Here is a 21,970-nt window from a genome sequence, read left to right as displayed (position 1 = left end):
ATTAAATGCATCACTGTAAACATTTTATAGTATATTGTTCAAGGGTTATAAGCTTTTTTTTTCAAGTTTGTATGACAAGATTTTCTTCACTGTATAGTTTGGGGCAGTTTTGAAAATTCTCTGCTTTATACCGCCAGCGGTATAGCCGCCCCCGGAGAGTTAGCAGTAAAATATAGCCTGTGAAAGCCCAGAGCGAGAATTTAATAGTGCCTGTTCTTCTCCAAAGGTTTGCAACCTGGGGTGCCCCTCCCTAGATTTACTTAGATTAATAAAGTAAACATGAGAATGTGGTGTTTGTGTTCATTTATTTTTATTGTTAATCTCACACCGTGTAGAGATTTGGCGAAAAGTACATTAGAAGTAAAAGGTGTTGTCATTTCTGTTTTTATGAACTATGCCACACTTGAAGAAGTCCAAGCCCCACATAAGCCACATCAATCAAAAAACAGACTGCTGCTGGGTTACACTGGCTAGAGTTGCCTGCATTGTACCCTTGGGTTAGGGTACCCGTGTAAAGCGTGCTGAAATCAATAAGATGGTGCAAGAGATACTACATAGCGTAGGAAATGGTTTTCCTTTTTTTCTTTTGGTTTTGCCTAACAATCATTACTGTTCATGAAACAGTCCAACTGATTTAGTCAACCCAAAGTGTAAGTTATATTTGCGTTTGTTACACTAGAAAATGTGTCTGGTAATTTTCAAATTTGGCCGGATCCGAATCCGGATGAGCATCTGTACAATGTGGTGGACTAACACTCTGTAGTGGCTCCACCTTGCATCTTACAGGATTTAAATGATCTGCTGTTAGCATCATAGGAATATGATGATGGCGTGAAACTGACAGACTGCTTGGACAAGCCTGACTTTTCAACCATGTACCTGGTTATGTTAGCAATCTCTTTTAGTTACTAACCAAGGTTTCCAACAGAAGTGGAAGATACCAAAACAATAATTTATGAGGTGAAAAAAAAGTTTACTTCTAATTGTGTAACTGAAAATCAGCCACTCTGTCCATTTCTCCCCTTAACCCCATAGTCATCTTGACTATGTATGTATTCATATAAGTTTACACATTGCTGACTGAGGGTAAAGGCATTGGACAGAACTGAACGCAAACAAGCTTCTCTGCACTCTCCCCTCACAGCTCATTGCATGTGGATAACATGATGTGTGCTCAGGTCACAGCTCTTTGTGCTTTCTGTTTAAGAAACCCCTTAAAAACCTTAAATACCAACTCTGTGTGTGTGTGTGTGTGTGTGTGTGTGTGTGATTAAATGCACTCATTTCACTAACTTGAACGTAGATGTGCACTACAGCATTTCAGTTGCACATTACAGTTACACATTTTGGTACCTCGTCTGTCTTACCCCATCTATCAGATCTAAATCGTTGCGCAGCTGTTTCTGCATGGACAGAAGTTTCGGCAGTGTGAGCAGGTCCAACTCCCCGTAGCTGCGTAGGAGTGGTGTGCTTGGTGAGCGACACAACGTGTCAAAGTCCGCTTGAAGCTCTTTCAGCTGATGTTCTATGTCTCTACGTCTTTGCTCTGCCACCTGTCGCTCGACCTCAGCTGACTTTGCTTGTTCCTTTGCCTCCTGTGCGTCTTTCTGCCAGGCGTGACAGGCCTACACACAACAAAAAGCCTGGGTTAGAGCATACATTTAAAAAAGAAAAAGCTTGTTAACAGCACACATCGTTAACAATTCATTAAATAAACAGATTATCTAGAGATAGCCATGAAACAGATCCAGATGTTACCACGTGAGTGCATAAAGTGCAAGCAGTTGACCTGGGTTAAATTCCGGGCCAGGATGCCTTTGTAAGTCGCTTTGGACAAATGTGTCTGCTAAATACTTGACATTTGGTGCCATACAATCTGCATTTTGTTTGATTCAACCAACTGCATGCTTGAAAAACAGAGCTTGACTACGCACCAACAACCATTGGTATAACAATGATAATTAGTTTGTGATGGATGAGGGAGATGTTGAAATGTTCACGTAGTGTTTTGTAAGAGAATTAACTTTCATGTTCGACCCAATGTTACTGTAGAGCTGAATTGGTCTGTCTTTCATTTTGTTGCAAGATAAACAGAAGTTGCAGGTTAGTAAAAATTGTTTTCATTTGAGTGATTCGATTTAGCTAATGTAACTTACACAAACACTGATTTAGCACTGTAGGCTAACATAGCGGACCTGTTGAAAACATGCAGATAACTCAGCAATTCTGTATTTGACATGAATTTAAGATGTGACACTCATGGGTGTAATTAAGTGTAGAGTGTTTAATTTGAGTGAAAGTTAGGTCAACTAAAATGTTTTTAATTAGCATTAATTAGTTTTGCATTAATTCACCAGCATGACTAGGTGGTTAACGTTACAACCAGTGGTGGGTAGTAACGTGCTACATTTACTCCATTACATGTACTAAGTATTTTTTTCAAGTACAATAATGATTTCAAATTTTTACTTATACTTAATGTATGGATACATATATATATATATATTTAATCTATTAAATAATTTTTATTCACACACACACACACACAGAGTTTCTAGCCAACAAAATGAACATATAAGTAGATGCTGCATTGGCCTCTGGTTCGTACGTCAACGGCGCAGCTATACTAAACCAGGCCACTTGACATGGGAAACTTCATTTGTCTATCTCTGTTGTTTTGGTTTGTAATCCATAAACAGCCAAAATAGTCACACTGCATTCTAGATTATAGTTCACAAAGTTAAGCCTTGTTTGCCTAGTGACAGATGAACTACACCCCAGACCAGTAAACCCAAGTTGGAGCTGGGTTTTCCTCTAGACTTGCTGACACTTGCAGAATGGCTTCATTGCAACAGTAATGGTAAGGTAAAGATATTAGCATTAGGCTGAACGTCGGCACTAACTATTTAGCACCCTAGCCAGCAACCCAAGGTAAGCTATTGTAGCCTGCAAAGATGGTTAATTCTACACATTCGTGTAATCAATTACAGCAAAAGCTGATATGAGATAGATATGAGATATAAGATTTCATATTCGCCCCAAATAGCCACATTACATCCTAGATAGCTGCCAAAATAGTTTTGTAAGTCAACTTGCCCTTATACCACCAAGCCCAAGTAAGCAATGCTAATGTAGCTTGCAAAGAGAATAATGTAGCTTGCAAAGAGAATTTTGTGCCCTTAACTTCGCTATTTGATCCTGGAGAAACCATGCTTTTCTAAGCATGTGACAGTCCCTTTTAGTTCTTCCATGATTGATATTTGTCTGACCTGTTTGATCTGATGCCAAGCCTCCTCACATTGTTTGATTTTCCTTTTGGCTTCATCCAGCTCAAGTAGGAGTTGTCTCTGGTCGGCACTGGCGGAGGCCAGGCTGCTGAAGACTGGAGAGGGACTGGGCGAGAAGCTGCCACTCAGCAAGTCCCAGATATGACCAGCTCCACCATTCAGACCTGCAGAGATTAACATACTGATCATTAAGACATCCAGACACTCAGTTTGCTTATTTAAAAAAATCTGAAGTCAATGGGAGCAACGGAACTCCTTCGTGGCTCTTGGTAAAAATAGGTTCTCTGTTACTGTTCCCAGTCTTGATCGAAACTGTTACACTCTCCCACAGTCTACACTCAGCTGTGCTCTGATCTCTGTTAGACTATAGCCGCTATTCTGGTGAGTTGACCTGTGATTTTTCTCCCACATAACAATATTTCCCTCATTTTCTGCACTGATCTTCTAACCCTCATTCCACATTATTGTGTTGTTGTACAACATGTGGAGGGTAAAACGAAATTTCCATCTGACAAATGCTTGGCCGTTTTGTGGCATGCAGCATAATCAAGGGGTATGATAGGCTGTTCATGAGCCAGGCAGTGAGCATGCTCGGATTTGTTCATACAACCAAATACTGTATTGTATTTAACCAGCCAAACTGATCAGTTTTCAACAGTTTTGCTATCATTAAAGATAGTGTCTACTGCGGTTAGTACATTAGACTTGTTTAAGTTTGAGTCGATTTGATCATGGAGAATAACGTATGTGAGATGTACAACATTTCTTTTTGGTTAATTCAATTAAATTGTATTAAAATGTATTCATTGTTTTTACTGCCCAGGCCTATTTTAACAGTCAGAAACAGTTACTCTGAAGCTACTAGAATGTAGTAATGAAACCACACACAGTGTTCAAAAGTCTTGGCCCGAAATCTTTACAATGTGTTTTTCTACAAAGTCTGAGCACCTCAGAAAGTAGGTTTTTGTAAGGGTATGTTTACATTTGATTTAAATACAAAATAGTTTTACCACATTCCTTTTACTCTCATTATTATTGCTGAGGCCTTCTAGAATATAATCATATATGCCACTTTTGCCTCAATGTTTTTAGTTAGGTGAAATATACAAAAACATCAAGGCATGTCAGACTACCTAAAAGAGTCTACTAGGCATTGGTCTCCCAACTGTTTACCCTTTTGCTATGTCTGTTTCCATAGAAACATGCCCAAGTACATACTACCAAGTGCAATTGACCGATCGCGAAACTCCTCCCTAGAACGGCCCTCGTCCAATCATACCTTAGCAACCGCTACTAAGAGAAGAAGGTCCGACAACTTTGAGGTCTGAGCAGCATGGTGAAACAGTGTGCCTACGGGACTTGTAGCTCTGATACAGAGATTAGAGGGATGCGTCGTTTTTCCCCCGCATTTCCAAAGCCCAAAACACAGGAGGAAAGGTGCCGGCGGTGGATTAAACAGTGTGGGAGACCCCACTCCCAACTCAATATACTGAAAAACACACATATGTCTGCTCCAAAGTAAATGAAGCTGCTTGCAGATAGCTATCTATCTAGCGAACTACGCTATCGGTAGGTATGATAACTAACTATCTAGTTGAGAGAACATCCCCAAACAGTTATGGTTCATGACAACTTGTATTATTACCACTACAAGTACATAACTAGTCTCTCCAACTAAAGTTGTTAATGTTAAAATCAAAATGTTAATGTTACCGTCAAAATGTTAATGTTACCGTCTGTAAAATTGCACGCTGATCTATCCTAGCTAGCGTTGAACAGAACTTTTAACGAACACTTTGTATTTATGCTTGATACAACATTGAACAGAACTTTTATCTAACACTTTGTATTCATGCTGCTGGCGTTTGCTATCGCTAGCTAGGATAGCTCAGCGTGCAACTTTACAGACGTAACATTAACATCGCTAGCTAGGATAGCTCAGCGTGCAATTTTACAGACGGTAACATCAACATTTTAGTTGGAGAGACTAGCTCGAGCTTAACACACTGTATCAATGTTGAACAAAAGGCCATTATGAAGTTTTTTTTATTTTAATCTTTGTAGCATTTTGTGAATGGGTAACCTACTCCTGAGTATCCCAAGGTATGCATAAGGCACAACCTGAGAGCAATAACCTGGCGATCTGATACAAAGCCATAGCATTACATCAGGATCATCATTTTACAAGCAAGTTATCACTACAGTGACTGTGAAATACTTTCAGCAACATGCACACACATCCCTTGAACAATAACGTTACTAGCAGCTATCTTGATCCACACTGGTACGTTACTGTACTGTTCTCTAGATTGTCACTATCCTAGCTAGCTAAATAGATACCTCCAGAGTCTCTCGCCAGAGACGGAATAAATAATAAGAATAAAGAATCGTTGTAGGTTATTAGCTAGCTTGAAATATTATATACAGATCTTACCCAGTGGTGAAATAACATGACTAGTCTACAAGGCTGTGCTGGTTGCATTTAATGAAGAGGTCGTGGGGTTTCAAATTTTTTTTTATTGAGACCTGTATGCGTTTGCTTCGATTATTGTTGTGTCCACTTCGTTGTTGATCTTAATATTTTGGATATATCCTTCCACTGCATATTGCAGTCCCTTTTGCCTTGATCTGGAGGATATCGTGGAGGTATTACTCCAAAAATCATCACTCACACTGACAGCTATAGCGCTTGTCCCCGTACTCGCCATGGCTTTTGGCTTGACAGTTCCGGGAATTGTGTCGGACGTAGGAACAGTAACTAAGGGGGCGGGGCCCTGGCGATCGGTCAATTGGAACTTAGAATAGAAACAAAAATCAAGTCTAATAGCATTTAATGGAGCAGAGAGCAGTACAACCAGCAGCACAACCAGTAGAGCCTTAGGTAAGACTACAATAGTCTCTGTTCTCAATTACCATCAAAGTACAACCTTATGCCAAGTCGCCACTTACTTGACAAAGTCTGAGTGGATGTGGGTGTTCCTAGTTGGCTTTTCTCAAGTTTAACCACCAAGGCCTGAGCCTGGCACTGCTGTAGGGACAGGGAAAGGGAACTGAGAGGAGAAGCTGATAAAGATGATGAGGAATGGAGTGGAGAAGATCGGGTCAACGAGCCAGGAATGTTTACTGGAGCTGAACCTCCCAAGATCCGTTGATCTACAGAAGAGATGAGGAGCACAAGCTTATTTAAGGCATTCTGATTAGTGCATTTATAATACTGTGGCTTAAGAATCCAAATCACTCTTACATGTAAAATCATGACCACTGTTTTCTTGGTCTTCTAGTCCTCTATCTAGTGATGCAACATTAACATCAGTGAAATTCAGATCGAGTGCTGAACCTGGAAAGGAGGAAAGGGCTTAACATACACAAACATAGAGGCTTTGCCACAGAACTTACAAGAAATTAAACTCAGGGTTAGAAATGGCTGGGGGAACAGGGGGGTCAGGTCCCCTCCATCCTTAGTAAAATATGAATTGCCCCAACCCCCCACCAATGCTATGTAACATTTTAGATGATGACTGAAACCGAGAAATGACTAGTTTAATTTAATACAATTAAGACATATAATATGATAATTATGCATTCTGTCGAGTCAGGCAAACTTTTGAACCATTTTGTTTTGTTCTGGGAATACTACCACCAAGAGAAACAACACAAAGACCTGAACACAAAAATATAGAAGCCACCAGATCAGAGGCTCCGTCAAACTGACACGCACAAATTCGCATCTATTCATGTTAGTTCCATGGTTTACATCACCTACGGCTAGTGTGTAAGACTAGCTATTAGATTTTCGGTTCTTTCTTTACTAAGCTACAAATGGAGGGGACGGGGGGGCTCTCTACATTAAACACCCCTAGACCATTTTATGCTTTGTAACATAATTGTAAGACAATTATTTTCTTTGAACGATGTGGGCATACTCTGATCTTCTGGCTTTTCTGCTCACCTTGTAAACTCCTTGTAACCTAGTTACAGGAAATGGTATGTGAAAGGGTGAGAGAAGGTAAGTGGCATGTGTTGAGCAATGCTTGTAAGGGGTGCATTTTAATGCTATAATGGTAACTAATTCTACTTTACCACTATACTACTTTTGATGTCCCCCTCAGGAATTGCTCTTGAAAAACACTCATGTCATTATCCCTCCTCAGACTCAGGTGATCAAAGGCAACATGAAAATTGTTTGTAAAACCTTTGTGATCTACAAAGATAAGTAGTCATATGAAGGAAAAGAGAAAAGAAATTGAATATAAAATAAATAAATAAATAAAAAAACACACTGAAAAGTACCTAGGACTGATTCCACAGTATTACTGCCAGGATAAAAAGGAGCTGCTTTTGCATTCATAGTTGATAATGTGGTAGGTGATGAGCTGTCAGAACCTACGCTGGAGGCCAGGCTGGACGTAATGCTGGATGTCAGTGGGTTCACTGCAGGAAAGATATAACTCTGCATCTAGGAACAAATGACACATTTTTCATGATTACTGAAACTGAAAAAGCACCTGAATGACTAATAATGCAAATTCCTAATTTTCCAGTTCCGTCCTCTCTGAAAAAAAAAGCCACATTCAGCCTTACACACAAGGCAAGTTTCCACCACAATAGCTTGAAATCAGTACTTGTACATTAGCTCACTTTACAGTTTTGAAAGAGGAGCAAACCCATTATTGCAGATTTCTCCGTGCAGGTCATCGGCCCTTATCACTTTTGGACAAAATGGCAATAGCCTACACACCGGACACAATGTCCTCAAGGAAACACCTCTCTGCTGGTGTCATAATTGTAAATCGTACACTAGTGATAAGAGGCCCACAATTACTGGATACTCTGCTATTATTGGAAGTTTTACTAAATATATTCTGGAAGAAGTTCTGCTTAGAGTTGCATCTGGGCCAATGCTCTGTCATTTTTCTCATGTCCTATCCACTTAATATTTAATTTTATGTTTTTAGCAAACGAGTGACATACAAGGCCTCCCAAAAATACCATCTCCCTAGTGGTCAGTGTGTCAGTGTCACAAAAGTGTCATAATACCTGGTTAACCACATCTGTCTGGCCCCAGTCTACAAATTTCGTACTTGACCAGAGTACAGATCAATTATGAAAAGCTCTTGAAAGTACCATCACCATGGTCAAGAGCAAATACGTATTTTACAGTTCCAGCTTCATACCCAAGCCATTGCTGTTAAGAGGTAGCCAGATCCCTGGGCAGAAGTGTGCAATGGGTTCAGAAGTGGTGGTAGCAACCGAAATGATGAGGATTCCCTCAAAGACGAGCCTAAAGCTGGACATCCGCCTGTCCTGAGTGAGGGCCTGATCCACAAAGCACCACTCCTGCTGCGCAGTAAAAACTTTCAGAAATCTTGGAGAAAAGGTTTCCAAGGACATTGTACATCATTATCTGACCAAAAACAGAATATCTATGATATTTCAAAAGACAAAAACTTAAATGACACTGACTAGAGATTGGCCTTTGCAACAAAAAAAAAAACCCTTGTCACACCGACCCCGAAACACAAGGAGAACTGAATTTTCTCTGATGAATGCACTCCTTACCTGTTTTCAACCTAATTGAATAGAAATACACAGCCATGAAGAATGGCCACCCAACTCTCCTGACCTAAATCAGATTGAAAACTATTGGGAGATTCTAAACAGCTGGATCTTGAATATTTGTGAGCAGCTTAATTTAAGGGACAGGATGTGTGGGGCAAAGTTGAGCCCTCCATTCTCAAGATTTGAACAGCTTCAGGCTGTGATCAAGATCAAGGGAGGACATACTGCTTTTGAATGGGTTTGATTTTGAGACTCATTATTCCAGCTATAGGGAGAACATATTTTTAAAGCACCCTGTATATTTGAATTATATGTAGTAATTACAGTAATTAATTACAGCTTTAACCCTGCGGCATCATAAAAATGTATCAATTTGGTTTTAAATCACGATTCCAATCTTGATAATAGCATTGACATAAGTAGTAAAGCCTTATCCTTTCAACAAATCAAATAGTGAAGTCATGCTGGAGAAAGTCTGTAAACACAACAAAATGGTATCCATGTTCAAGGACAATGTTTTTCTTCCTGTGGCAAGTACTGAAACAATGCTCTGTTGCTAACATTTTAGATTCTATGGACAATTATGCATCATGTAATATGGGACTTCAACTTGAAGAACTACAACAACAACTAGCTGAAGATCAACTATATGAGTTAGTGGATTTATCAGGAGATTTGTGTATCTTATAGGCAAATGTTATTTGAAATGCCCTGTGTACGTTTGATCATTAAAGCAGCTGAAATATACAAATACAATTCACTAATACAATTATTTACCCAAAGTAAAACAAACAAAGCTTATAATGGTTGCCAAAAATTAATTAAAATGAAATAAGAATTGTCATTGTTCTGTATCTGCCCATAATTCCAATTTAGACCGCGTATCCCACAATGCCAGGCAGAAGCCTCATTAATGGCCTCTTTTCAGTTGCAGACAGTAACACTACACTACACAACTTTATGGCATGTATCCCCGTCCTCTGTGATCACTGTCAGCAACTGGGGGTTCCGCACTACACAACGTGTCAGTGACAGTTGTGGCCAGTTGACTTGCTACTAAACTGTGATGTTTACAAAAGATGTTTAGGTTAGCCACTTCTGCCACGATAGAAACATGTTCAGTCGAAATAAATGTATGTGGTACGTATGCTGGCTTATTCAGCAGAAATGTTTTCAATGTTTTGAAGTTTGAAATCACCCAGAATTTTTTTTCCACCAGGAAATCAAAACAGGTGCAAAACTGATCAACAATATATTCAAGATATTGAAATTTTTTGAAATAATGAAAAATTGTATTTCTGCTTGAAAATATGCTTTTGTACCCACGTGAAATATATCCATTATAAAAAGTATTATAACTATTACTTTATATTTATTGATAGATATTTGAATCTAAACAGAAAGTTCCTCCCACCCCCTTGAGCCACTGTATCTATTCAATTCTACCCCCTTTAGACCTTTATTTATTTTCTTCTTCCTTGAGATTTGTCAAGTTTACATTTTTGTTTTGATAATCTGCAATTTGTGTGAATAGCAGTTACTAATACACTGAGCTCAGAATGTCCGCTAGCATTAGCATCTTGTTAGCTGTAAGAATTCAGAGCTATAAAACCCATATTTATGTTTCAGTAAAACATCTTGTGTATATAGATTCTGAATGTTTTGAGTTTGAAGGCTGATTGGGATTCGCCCCTGTTTTGCCAAGTAACCATGCAACAGTACTACTGCTATGTGTTGTTAAGATAAGATAAGCAACATGCGCTGAAGCTCAGCTACAATTACAATGAAAACAAAACACATGTACACATGCAATTGCAATGCATTTTGCTCTGCTGTTAGCGTATTTATATGTTTAGGAATGTATGGTGTATGAGATCATTAGGACAACTAGAAATTGTGAACTGCCTGCTGTATGTGCAGGCCAGGTTCTTTATTCCACTATAAAAGAGACTAGAAACTCTTCAAAAGGAGTTTGATGGAGTTCCCTAGCCTTAAGAGAGTACATTCGTGTTAAATGGCGAACCACCCACTGAAGTGCACTTGGGTAGGATCCCTTTTTCAATTTTTTATTATTATTAAATAGTTAAATATTTCGTTGGACATTTACATTTTTTCCCACCTTGGATATTTTCCTATTCTTCCACTTGGATACTACACTCCGCCAGAATAGCTGGTGTTAAGGTTAATTAGAAATTGATTGAATTTAGAATAATCCTAATTCATATCGAATATTGAAATCGTAATTTGAATTGAGAATATTGTGTGTGTGCGTTTGTTTGATGAATATTGTACATAACTGCTATTAATATAGTAACGTTACATGATCAATTAGTAAGGTTGCACCCATAGCCTTCTTTATGTATTGATATATTTAATTGAACCACTTTACTATTGATATATTTTTTCAATATATTTGATAGGTTTCCTTTATTTGTTTTTTGTTAATATACACATATTATTCCTATAGCTCTAAACAGACTATTGAAACTATTGACTAACCAAATTGAAAATATAAATACACCAATCTTATATCATTTTATAACCTTGTGTTGCTATTGTCATTCCTTGCTCCTCCATCGAACCTACTGGCCCAAAAGTATATTTCGTCAGATATTACTGAGGTACCTGTTACACTTTCATCAAAGAATCCTCCATTTGTAGCAATTACAAGCTTTGCTACATTACAGTTCGACTGCTTCATCCCTTAATAGGTCTTGCATAATTTGGAGCAATGCTTTGAGTCATTGTCATTGTCAATTGCTGTCCACAGGGTATGGCTAGTGATGGAGTTGTGGTAAAACGGAGCTTTAGCCTTCTTTGTTAAATATTCTTTTTACTCTGCACAAATTACATACTTTACCAGCACCAAAGAACCCTCATATCTTCAGTTTCTTGTCAATTTCTGGTCTGAAATAGCCTTCATTTCTTAGAACAATAATAAACGGATACGTTTGTAAAGAAAGCCCTTCTTAATGACCATTTTTAGATAATCAAATACACACGTGCTGATACTCCAGATACGCAAGCAGCCTAAAGAAGGCCAGTTTTATTGCTTCCTTAAACAACAAAACAATCTTCAGATGTGCAAACATAATTTCAAAAGGGTATTCTAAGGATGAATTAGCCTTTGAAACGTTGATGATTCGAAAAATGATGATTTAGGATCAGCTGACATAAAACACAGGAGTGGTGGTGACAGAAAATGGGCCCTTTACACCTATGTTGATACTCCATGAAAAAACAGCTGTTCGCAGCTGTAACAATAATTTGCAACATTAACAATGTCTACACAATATTTCTGATCATTTTAGGTTTTCTTTTTCTTTGAAATCATTCTCCGTGATTCCAAACTCTTGAACTTTATTAGCTCTTCACTATAATATCAGCTACTGCAAATGCCATCCATTGCCCCAAAGTATTACAGCATTACAGCAGCTAGTAACCCAGTTTGTGTTTGAGTTAGTTATATTGGATATATGTAGACTTGCATTCATCTTGCTCAAAGATAAGCATTTGTATTTTTATCAGTCTGTTATTAATATATTTTGTGAACCATACTGGTTGGATTGACATGGAAAACCCATCACATATTATTTATGCATAATGTGGTCTCAAGTAAGTGGTTGAAAAATTGTTGTATTCTTGCCTTTTATGTGTATTAACAAGCTTTGCTAGTCTGACACAAATGTATTACATACGATAGTGAAGTTTAGCATTGAAATCTGGAGATCTTCACTGATCGGTAGATTTTTGGGGAAGGGGCTGATTATCCTGACGCAGAAGTAGTACTGTTGATACTTCTCCCCGTGAGACACTGTGTGCAGATAAGGTGGATATGACTTACCCTATGGCATGCAGACTCATCAATCTAAAAGCAGCTAAAAACCTATTGAATTTAGGCAAAGTTATATCCTCTCAATGTGCATTGTGTAAATGTGTGCATTCCAGCACGTGCGAATGCAAAGAGCAAAGCAATAATGTTAGCCTTTTAGGATGTCAAAATCTAAATAAATGAAAGAAATCATAATCTGGTGTTTCCAAACTCAATTACTTCAAAAGTAGAACTACTGTATAAAAGCAATATGACACTCGTGTTTATGGGAATCGTAAAGGAAATCTCCACAGATGTGATTCGGCCGTAGACCAACCCCAACCCCACTCTCACTCGTGTCATATTGCTTAATTAACCTTTATTAAGATTAGCTAAACTTTGACTGACTACACTGGTTAAAGTTGCATGCATTTTACAGTACGGAAAGAAAGTTCTAGTGGAAATCCTGCCTTCCTCTCATCAATAGTCATCTGTATAAACTACCAAACAACACACAGCATTGATAAAAATAGACATTCAGTAACTGAAGAAAGAGAAGAGAATAGCACAGTACTGAACAAGAGAACACACATCTGTTCATCAGTGAAATCAAATCAAATATCAGGCCAAAATATCAATCCTTCCAGTGAATCCCTTACAAGGTTAAACAGAGTACAGAGTAAGAAGAGGAAAAGTGCAATTTGTGTTTACATCTTACATTTCCTGCCTGACCATTGTTGCAAGAAGTGCTGGCAGAGGTCCCAGCCCATTCATTGACTAGACACTCAGGACACTGCGGTGAGCCAAACTTTGAATGGGATCTTGGCTGCATGCTGGTCAGCAGGGAGGCCATGGTGTCCTCACTCAAGGGAATTCCTTAAGGACACACACACACACACACACACACACACACAGAGACAGACACACAAGTTGTACACTGTTATTACTGGTTAACTAACAATATAATTCTATCCATGTTTGGAGAATGGAAACATACTTTCCACATGTGCAAAAGCACAGAATGGTCCTCTAGGACAGTATCCAGTTTGCTTCATGTCATTGCACTTTGTTGATTTATAAATCTGAAAAAGTAGAAATATTAAGGCACATACAGATGCACTCACTCTCAAACAAACCTAACAAATGCAACTATTTTATAGACTGAAAGTGCACAGTAATAATAATAATAATAAAAACACTACTGAGACAATGAACTGGATGTGTACCCCTGAAGGAAGTACTACTGTGGATTTTTTCTGGGGTCAGCTCACCTCTGGATGGAACTGTTGTTCAGTGCGGGAGTGACAATACTGGCAGTGATCACTGCTTTCACACTTTGATGGCTCTCCCCATTCATCCCCATGCTTCACACTGGGGCAAGGCGTTGACCTGGAAAAGAAAATCCATGACAGCAAACCTTACAGCAGGCAGCACTAATGCCCCATGCTGCCCCTCTACCCCAACAGAAACGCATACACTAGTTTGGGAACAAAGGTTTGGGATCACCAGGAAATATTAATGTTTTTACAGAAATTGTTATCATGGTTATCAACATTAAATACAATGACACTGCTACAATTTCACAACATCTATGATCCATGAAGTCGAAAAATTGCACTTATCAGACATTAATGAATTAATCAGACACTAATCAGACATTACTTGGGCACTCGGCAATAGCAAGACGTTGTCAAATAGATTGATACATGTACTGATTCATAATTTCTTGCCCTTTGTATAAATCTCTCTCTTAACCAGTTGAACTGCCTATACAATTACAGTTCATCAATCATGTTTGAAAGGAGCCATGAAGCTCTCGCCTAGCATCCTAATTTTTTGTACATCTCAGATACCTTATTCTCCTTGATCAAATCAAACTTAGACAAGTCTAATGTACCTTGAGAACGTGCATATGAGAACGTGCATATCTTCAGTTTCTTTTGTATATTAACAGTTTTGCATGAAAGCTGTTTTGTTTAGCCAGTTCTGAACAAAGAATTGAACTTCAGAGTTCCAGAACCTTGCAACCCCCAAAAGACAATTCCCTGCATTATTGATCAGAATAAGAGTTTTGAGCATGCTAACCAATTATAAAAAGGATCTTCATTAACCAACTGGTAATTTAAGTATGAGGTAACAAAGTTTATCATCATTAGGACACGAAAGCAATGGTTTAAAAAACTTGAACACTCATCTGCAACATATTATAATTGACAAGCACTATATTGTTATTCCTTGGCTTCTGAACCCAATGTTTGCCAAGCAAAGCATTGTATTGTAATCCCAAGGCTTCTTTATTATTATTATTATTGCTATAGTGCTTGCCTTTTAGGGCTGCCGGCATCGGTTTTGGTATTTATTAATATCCCTCCATTTTGTATGGCAAATGCCCGATCAATCCCGAGTTTTTTTTTTGCAGTTTTAAGATTAGAAATTGGTGCCAATTAATAAAATATGTGAAGCTTTCAACAGCATAGTTTACACCCTCTTTATTCTGAAGGTAATGAACCAATCTGGGTTGGCTAATGGCTTTTAGCTTATCCTCTCTGTTGTTTAAGGCCCACCTGTATGTTTCTCTAATGTTGTACAGCTTACTGGGCATTGTATATGTGTTAGCATTTTAAGATACATTGCCACTCTTATCGCAGACTCTTCCACAGGCTGTTGTTTTGTCCACAGGTCATTTGTCCCCACATGTAAGTTAATGTGGCTTGGTTCACCCAGATATTTGTTGCTCAGGTGTTTAAACACATCATCTGTTTTCAAACAATCGTATAGTTTTTTCTCCAACTTAACTTAATTTATAAATTTGCCTTTTGATCGTTTAGGATAATTACTTCTGCAGTTCTAGTTGTAATTACCGCAATTTTTTTTTAACATGATGACATAATTGCCCCACGCCCCGCCTCGCAACCTCAGCCTGAACCCTTATTAACCCTGCTGCGTCACTTCATAACAGCATCAACATAAACTAAATCGTTGTTGTTAAGAAGCTGGTTAGGAAAGGGATGCCATTAACAAGCCACTGTTTAATCTATTTGCATCAGACCATTGTTCAAAACCGTTTTTTAAAAGTGTCAGCAATAGCCTACATGAGCAAGAAAAATTATTTTTATAGAGGGAAGTTTCAAAACGGTAACTTAACACAAACGAGGGTTATGGTGAAGTGCGCGATTCTAACTAGTCCTGTTTGAGTGCTGTGGTAACAGTGATTTCGGGTGGTAGAAAAGTCGTTCAGCAATCGGAAGATTGGATCTCGACTTCTGTTTTTATTATGCGCATGCTCCAGATGTTTTTGCCCCTCTGAGGGGCGCCCTAGGCAACCGTTTATGTCGCCTGTAGGAAGGACCGGCCCTGAGTAGGCTTTATCAACATTTCTGTTGGCGCAGCAAATATCAGTTAGTAGTACAGGTGGCCTATGATATAGTCAAAACTGTATCATTAACTTTAGCTGTATTTAGCAGTCAGCTACATTGGATCAAAGCAGCTAATTTCATCCACGCAATCCCATGTTTTTTGCGTGTTTCAAACCAATGGTGTTGCCTAGCATTTATAGTGAACAATATGTATGATGTAGCCCATAAATACGCCACGTGGTTCAATTGCTTATCAGCTCTGAAACTCAAATAGCCGACCTTAAATAAAGTTATAATATTTTCATTATAAAAAATAAATATAATGATATATATAATAATATATATTATTATATGGCAACGACAGTACGAGCGTTCTGATTGGCTAACCGGTCCGTGAGGCATTTCCTACCGGGCCGCAAAGAAAGAATAAATAATTTATATAATTTCCGTTGTATTAATTATTCTAGAGTCTGTTTTATTTTGAAAAACGACCAGATTTTCCCCGACGTAACATTCGCCTGTGCCTTTTGACACGTCAAGACACTTGTCTCTGTCACTTGATACTTTACTCAAAAAACAAGCCTGCAAACTAGCAAAAATGAGTAAGAAACAAACGTCCTTTGAGGCATGCAACTAAAAGAGACGTGTGCACAATCCACAGACTCCACAGCAACGCGAAATCAACTTCAGACTGATCAAAATCATGTCAAAGCGGAATACAAGCACCGGTGGATTAAACGCAGACCTAACTTCACCAGTAGTTGCAGAATGTGTCCACTCTATTCCAATATGCCTATATCCACGCGATTGAGTTTAATGCTTATTTATTTATTCACTTACATTTGCAGTGTTCGTGTAGTGCTTTTAGAACATCACGATGCCTCTTAGAATCATGAATTTAAATGTGAAACGTAATTGTTAATGATTAAAATATTCTTATATATATTTTTTATAATTATTTAAATCCGAGGATGTCTGTAGAATTGACGTGAACCCAATCACCAACAGTTTCTCACAAATGAAGCCCTTAAGAACAATCTGGCTGATTCACCACTGCTATTTAGCATTCTTAAATTCTAGTCCAAGTTAAGTTGGTCCGACGTTTTTTTTTTTTTTCTCCGTCTGTGACATCGCCCCCCCGGGAGAGTGTCCGCGCCCCCCACTTTGAGAACTACTTCTTTATAGGATAAAGTACAAGTCAGTACAATGGTGAGTTGTATTTTTCATGCACTTAACATTCGTTTTTATGCCGGTCGCGTTATTTTATTTTTGCTGTAGGCTATTTATCTGCCGGTCCGTGAAAATAATGCCTACATTAAACCGGTCCGTGGTGCAAAAAAGGTTGGGGACCCCTGGGCTAATGGGTAGTCATGCCAGCCGCGTATTGCCCTCCGGGAAATATCAAACTTCGGTTTTGCCGTATCAACCTCGCTATCGCTCGGTCCATACGTTAAAGCCTCAGTCTGATATTTCCCGGCATGACCTCACTCTCGGTTAGTAAGTAGTTAATATGAATATAATATTTTCATTATAATAAATCCCATACTATGGACTGACTGATTTTTATTCAATCCATATTGTATTATTCCAGAAATGCAATGTTATTGCAGCATCTATACATTATAATTTGATGCACTGCATGTTTGGATTTGGACTACAGCATTTTCAATAAACTGTAAAAAGGTCATGATTCCCTCTTCTTTTTTTACAATTCACACTGACTTTGCAAAATGTGTAGGTGGCAAAAAAGGCCACAAAGACAGTGCAGACTGATGGGCCATCACCTTTGACAGTGGGGAGGAAGACTTTTGCAGGTGTGAGTGTTGTCAGCGAAACGTGACCTGGGGGGGGACCACTTTATTATTTTTCTCCTTCACTTGAACAATGCATGGCCTATACGATGCTATACGTACGGCGTTACACTTCACAGTAACGGTGTGTCTAATCACCTCACACCACAATAACTAGGTGTTCAATATAATATCAATAAAGAAAATGTGTTTCCAAGATCAATCTAAAAACAATATAATCCAGGTAAAAATGTCTTACAATGCATGCTGGGTTGGACTGAGGCTATAAATGGAGATGACCAAAAATGTAGGCCACAATTGCAGAGGTCTGCGAAAGACACTGCAAGTAGGGCTATGTTACACAAACTGAACATCACGAACTAGGCAACCTCCTCATAACACGGTAGTCGAAGTAACAATCTCTTTCACAATCGGATGATTGGTAATACAAATATATAGCCCAACTCAGGTTACCAGCTTACTTACTCAGCGGTGTTCTGCTCTCTTGTTGCTCAAATGACAACCTAACAAAATCGTTTTGTACCAAAAATTCAAGGGGACATCCATTGCTTACTACGACAATGATCGCTGACCAACTGAAATTCAGTTTATTAGCTAGTTAGACAGCAACTATTTGCATTTCTGATCTGATTGGTTATTTTCTTCACAGACACTTAAAATATGTATTTATGTCTTCATGTCTTTATTGACTTCCCCACACCTCTATCATCTTCCTTTCAGCCTCCCTCCCTCCGTTTGGTCTTCCTCTCTGTGTGCATTCATTAAACGTTCTAATATTTTGCTTTATATACATTTTAGTTTTTTTGTTCTTTTTGGTTGACAAGTACTAGTATATCTTTCAGGAAATGCATGTCTAGTTTTGTTATACCACTTGAAAACAACAATTTTGATCAGAAACATGAAAAGTCTGGAAATGTCCAAACTTCTAAACAGTAGTGCACATATACTTATGCATGCACATGAGTGTGTGCAACTTTAATATCAACACTGCATACCGGTACTTAAACTTCCGCGGGTTTCTCCGTCTGTCTCTGCTGTTGTGGTAATGAGGGCAGGCATAGCCCTGTCTGCACAGACGTGGAGGCTTGGTGCATTGCTCTGTTTTGTAGTTCGCCAACACAAAGTTGGTATCTAAAGGAAAAGAATAACCCACAGCTAATGTCAGATAATGACAGACTAGAACTAGAACTAGCTTTCAGTTGTTATACTTTTTAATTAGCAAAGTCCAAATTATACAGTCGTATGAAAAAGTTTAGGCACCCCTCTGAGGCGGCATGATAATTTACTTCACCAAAAAATATCACAGTGGTATAGTATTCATTTTCTAGTTAACACTGAGTAACACTGGGTGTTTTCCAGACAAAAATATTTAGTGTAGCAGTATTTAGTTGTGTGAAATGAAATCAAATGTGAAAAATAGGCTGTGCACATATTTGGGCATCCAAAAAAAAGATAATTCTTCACGTTTTTTTAATTCCTGTTAAAAAAAAATCAAGCACTATTAGTTGGAGTACATACATTTTATATTGACATGACTGAACAGCATGCAGCTGGTTGATTCAAGCTGTCTGCATGCAGCCAATGGATTTTTAGCTGGTTTGTCCATGAGGAAGGGTGTAAGGGGAACTTTAAGAAGACTACCTGCCCATCAACTGGTCAGAGCAAAATTACATTGTAATGTTAGTTATCTGCACAGCTATTTACTTTATTGTTATAATATGGACATTCAGACATGTAATTACTTCATTAAGTTAAATGAAACCAGATACCTGAGTTTGTTGAAGACCAGGTGATAATAATAATAATAAAACTTTATTTATATAGCACCTTTCATGCAAAAGAATGCAGCTCAAAGTGCTTTACAGCAAATACATAACGTGCACAAAGATAAGATAAGATAAGAGACCAGTGTTTATTTCACATGAAGACTTGCTGCGTTGCTAAAACATAGCTGAACTATATTCCATAAAATGGAATTCGTTTCAGCACTTCATCAGTTAATGTAACTGTTAATAACTGTTAATAACTGAATATCCCTTAATCCATCATTAAGAACTGGAAGGAATATGACGTGGCAATAAATCTGCCCTGAGCAGGCTGTCCTCGGAAACTGACCGTGCAAGATGGGGCTATTGAAGGAAGCCACCAAGACTCCTCTGAGAGAGTTACAAGCTTTTGTGGCTGAGATGGGAGAGACTGTGCACACAACAACTGTTGCACAGGTTCTTCACCAGTCACAGCTCTATGGGAGAGTGGCAAAGACAAAGCCACTGTTGAAAAAAAACCTTGCCAGAAGGCATGTGGGAGTTTCTGAAGTCAAGTGGAAGAAGGTTGTATGGTCTGTGAGACCAAAATGTAGCCTTTTGGCTGTCAGACTAGATCATCGGTTATTTGGAATGTAATAAAAAATTGATATATCGATTACTGATCGGCACATTATTTTCTCGATATGTCTTCTATAATTATTACTAAGTTACCTTGCTCACCTCTCTCCCCCGATGCTGGTGGATGTTTTTTTTTTTAGCTAGGTTAATGTAACAGCGGTTAAATTAAACTAGAGTTTCAGATAGGCAACTCTGTCACTCACACGTACGTTGAGAAATATGTATTAACATACAAGTGGCATGCAGTCAGACCCTTCTCAACCTGAGAAGTGACACAAATATAAAACATAAAATGTTTTATTTTATATCCATTATATAAAACGGTTTATTCAAACAGACTAAGCTGTGCTACACCATCTCTTCCGTTTCATTGAGCACAAATGGTGATAGATGATATAACAGAAGAGTTTTCATCCAGTCGAGTCAAATACTAATAAACAAGTATTAACACAATATTTTCGTTGTGAGACCATATTTATGTGATGTAGCCCACATCAGTCTTGATATGTCAGGATCAGTAACATAATCATGTTTTGTTAACCATTAACAGGAGACTGCTTTTATGATGGCCTTTCATTCATAATGATTTCGCGAGATTTAACATAAGCATACTGTTCTATCTAGGCTTCACAAAATGGGAATGTTTATAAATAAATGTGCCTGTAATTTGCTGAAATTATTCAGTTTTGGAAATTATTAGTTATGTTATGATGAAACAATCTGACCTGACCGCTCGCTAACAAACAGGCAGGCTGATACGGCTACCTCTAATGCTTCTTTATATGACCCTGAAAAGCAGCTTCTTCTCAGCTTAGATAAATAAAAAATGACCAGCAAGACAATGACCCCAAGCATACAGCCAAGGCTACACACAAATGACTTAAAAACAAGAAAATTCATATTCTGGAGTGGCCAAGTGAGAGTCCAGACCTCAATCTAATTGAGAATTTGCGGCTGGACTTGAAAAGGGCTGTTCACTCACAATCCCTATGCAACCTGACAGAGTGTGAACAGTTTTGCAAAGAGGAATCAAAGGATCAGGATCACAGCTGTAATTGCAAAAGCAAACAACAGAACAGTTGGCACTTATAAAAAGTATGCTAGCATGCTAACTCATGTCCTCTGGTGATATCGCCATCTTGGGCTGTGAACATTTTTCTTACATTTTCATGGGATGGTCTTAGCCTAAACACGAGCTGCATAAGTTCACCAACTCGAATCGAAAGGCACGAGTTACAATCAATCGCCTCTCCGGACGCAGTAGTAAACTTAAGCCAAGCCTAGTCACTGCCAACTCTATCGCCTCAGTCCTTGTGGATAATGGCAGATTGAAAAAAAAGAGCGAAGAATCCAAGTCCCATACCCATGAAGTCAACAAGGAGATCAAAGAGACCATCGGCCGCCAACCTGCTTCAAGCGAAATCTCGGGTCCAGTCACCCTGGAACAGCTAATGGATGCCATCTTGTGCCTGAAAAGGGGTAAAGCCCGTGGCATCGATCTGGTCCACACAGAGTTTCTCTATCACATGGGATTCTGCGCTCTCGACTGGCTACTTCTTTCAAACTGCTTGGACACCCTCTCCATCCCCGCTGTCTGTTGGCACGCTAAAGTGGTTGAAATCCTGAAACCCAAGAAACCGGCTGATGAACCAAGAGCTACAGACCAATCTCGCTACTCTGCATCACGTACAAATATATGGAGAGGACTACCCTGGCGTGCATCAACGATATTGGCGAAGTACACAAATTTCATCACCCTCTG

The 21,970-nt window shown here is 38.6% G+C and overlaps 1 protein-coding gene across 1 annotated transcript; it reads right to left on the bottom strand.

Annotated features, from left to right (window-relative positions):
• Positions 1–293: 293 nt before the first annotated feature.
• On the bottom strand, positions 294–19,100 carry LOC122132122 (putative E3 ubiquitin-protein ligase UNKL). The gene is made up of 10 exons (XM_042706913.1): positions 19,085–19,100; positions 18,820–19,012; positions 13,929–14,046; positions 13,655–13,739; positions 13,376–13,533; positions 7,578–7,743; positions 6,532–6,624; positions 6,237–6,440; positions 3,270–3,451; positions 294–1,625 (listed from the first exon to the last, which is right to left on the bottom strand). Exons 1-10 carry the CDS (start codon positions 19,098–19,100, stop codon positions 1,338–1,340), a joined length of 1,503 nt encoding a protein of 500 aa, XP_042562847.1. The 3' UTR covers positions 294–1,337.
• Between the last annotated feature and the right edge of the window lie 2,870 nt (positions 19,101–21,970).

Source organism: Clupea harengus, unplaced genomic scaffold, assembly GCF_900700415.2.
Source record: "Clupea harengus unplaced genomic scaffold, Ch_v2.0.2, whole genome shotgun sequence".
Classification (NCBI taxonomy): Eukaryota; Metazoa; Chordata; class Actinopteri; order Clupeiformes; family Clupeidae; genus Clupea; species Clupea harengus.
The sequence above is the reverse complement of the archived record's forward strand: the minus strand, read 5'-3'. Positions and strand labels throughout refer to the sequence as shown.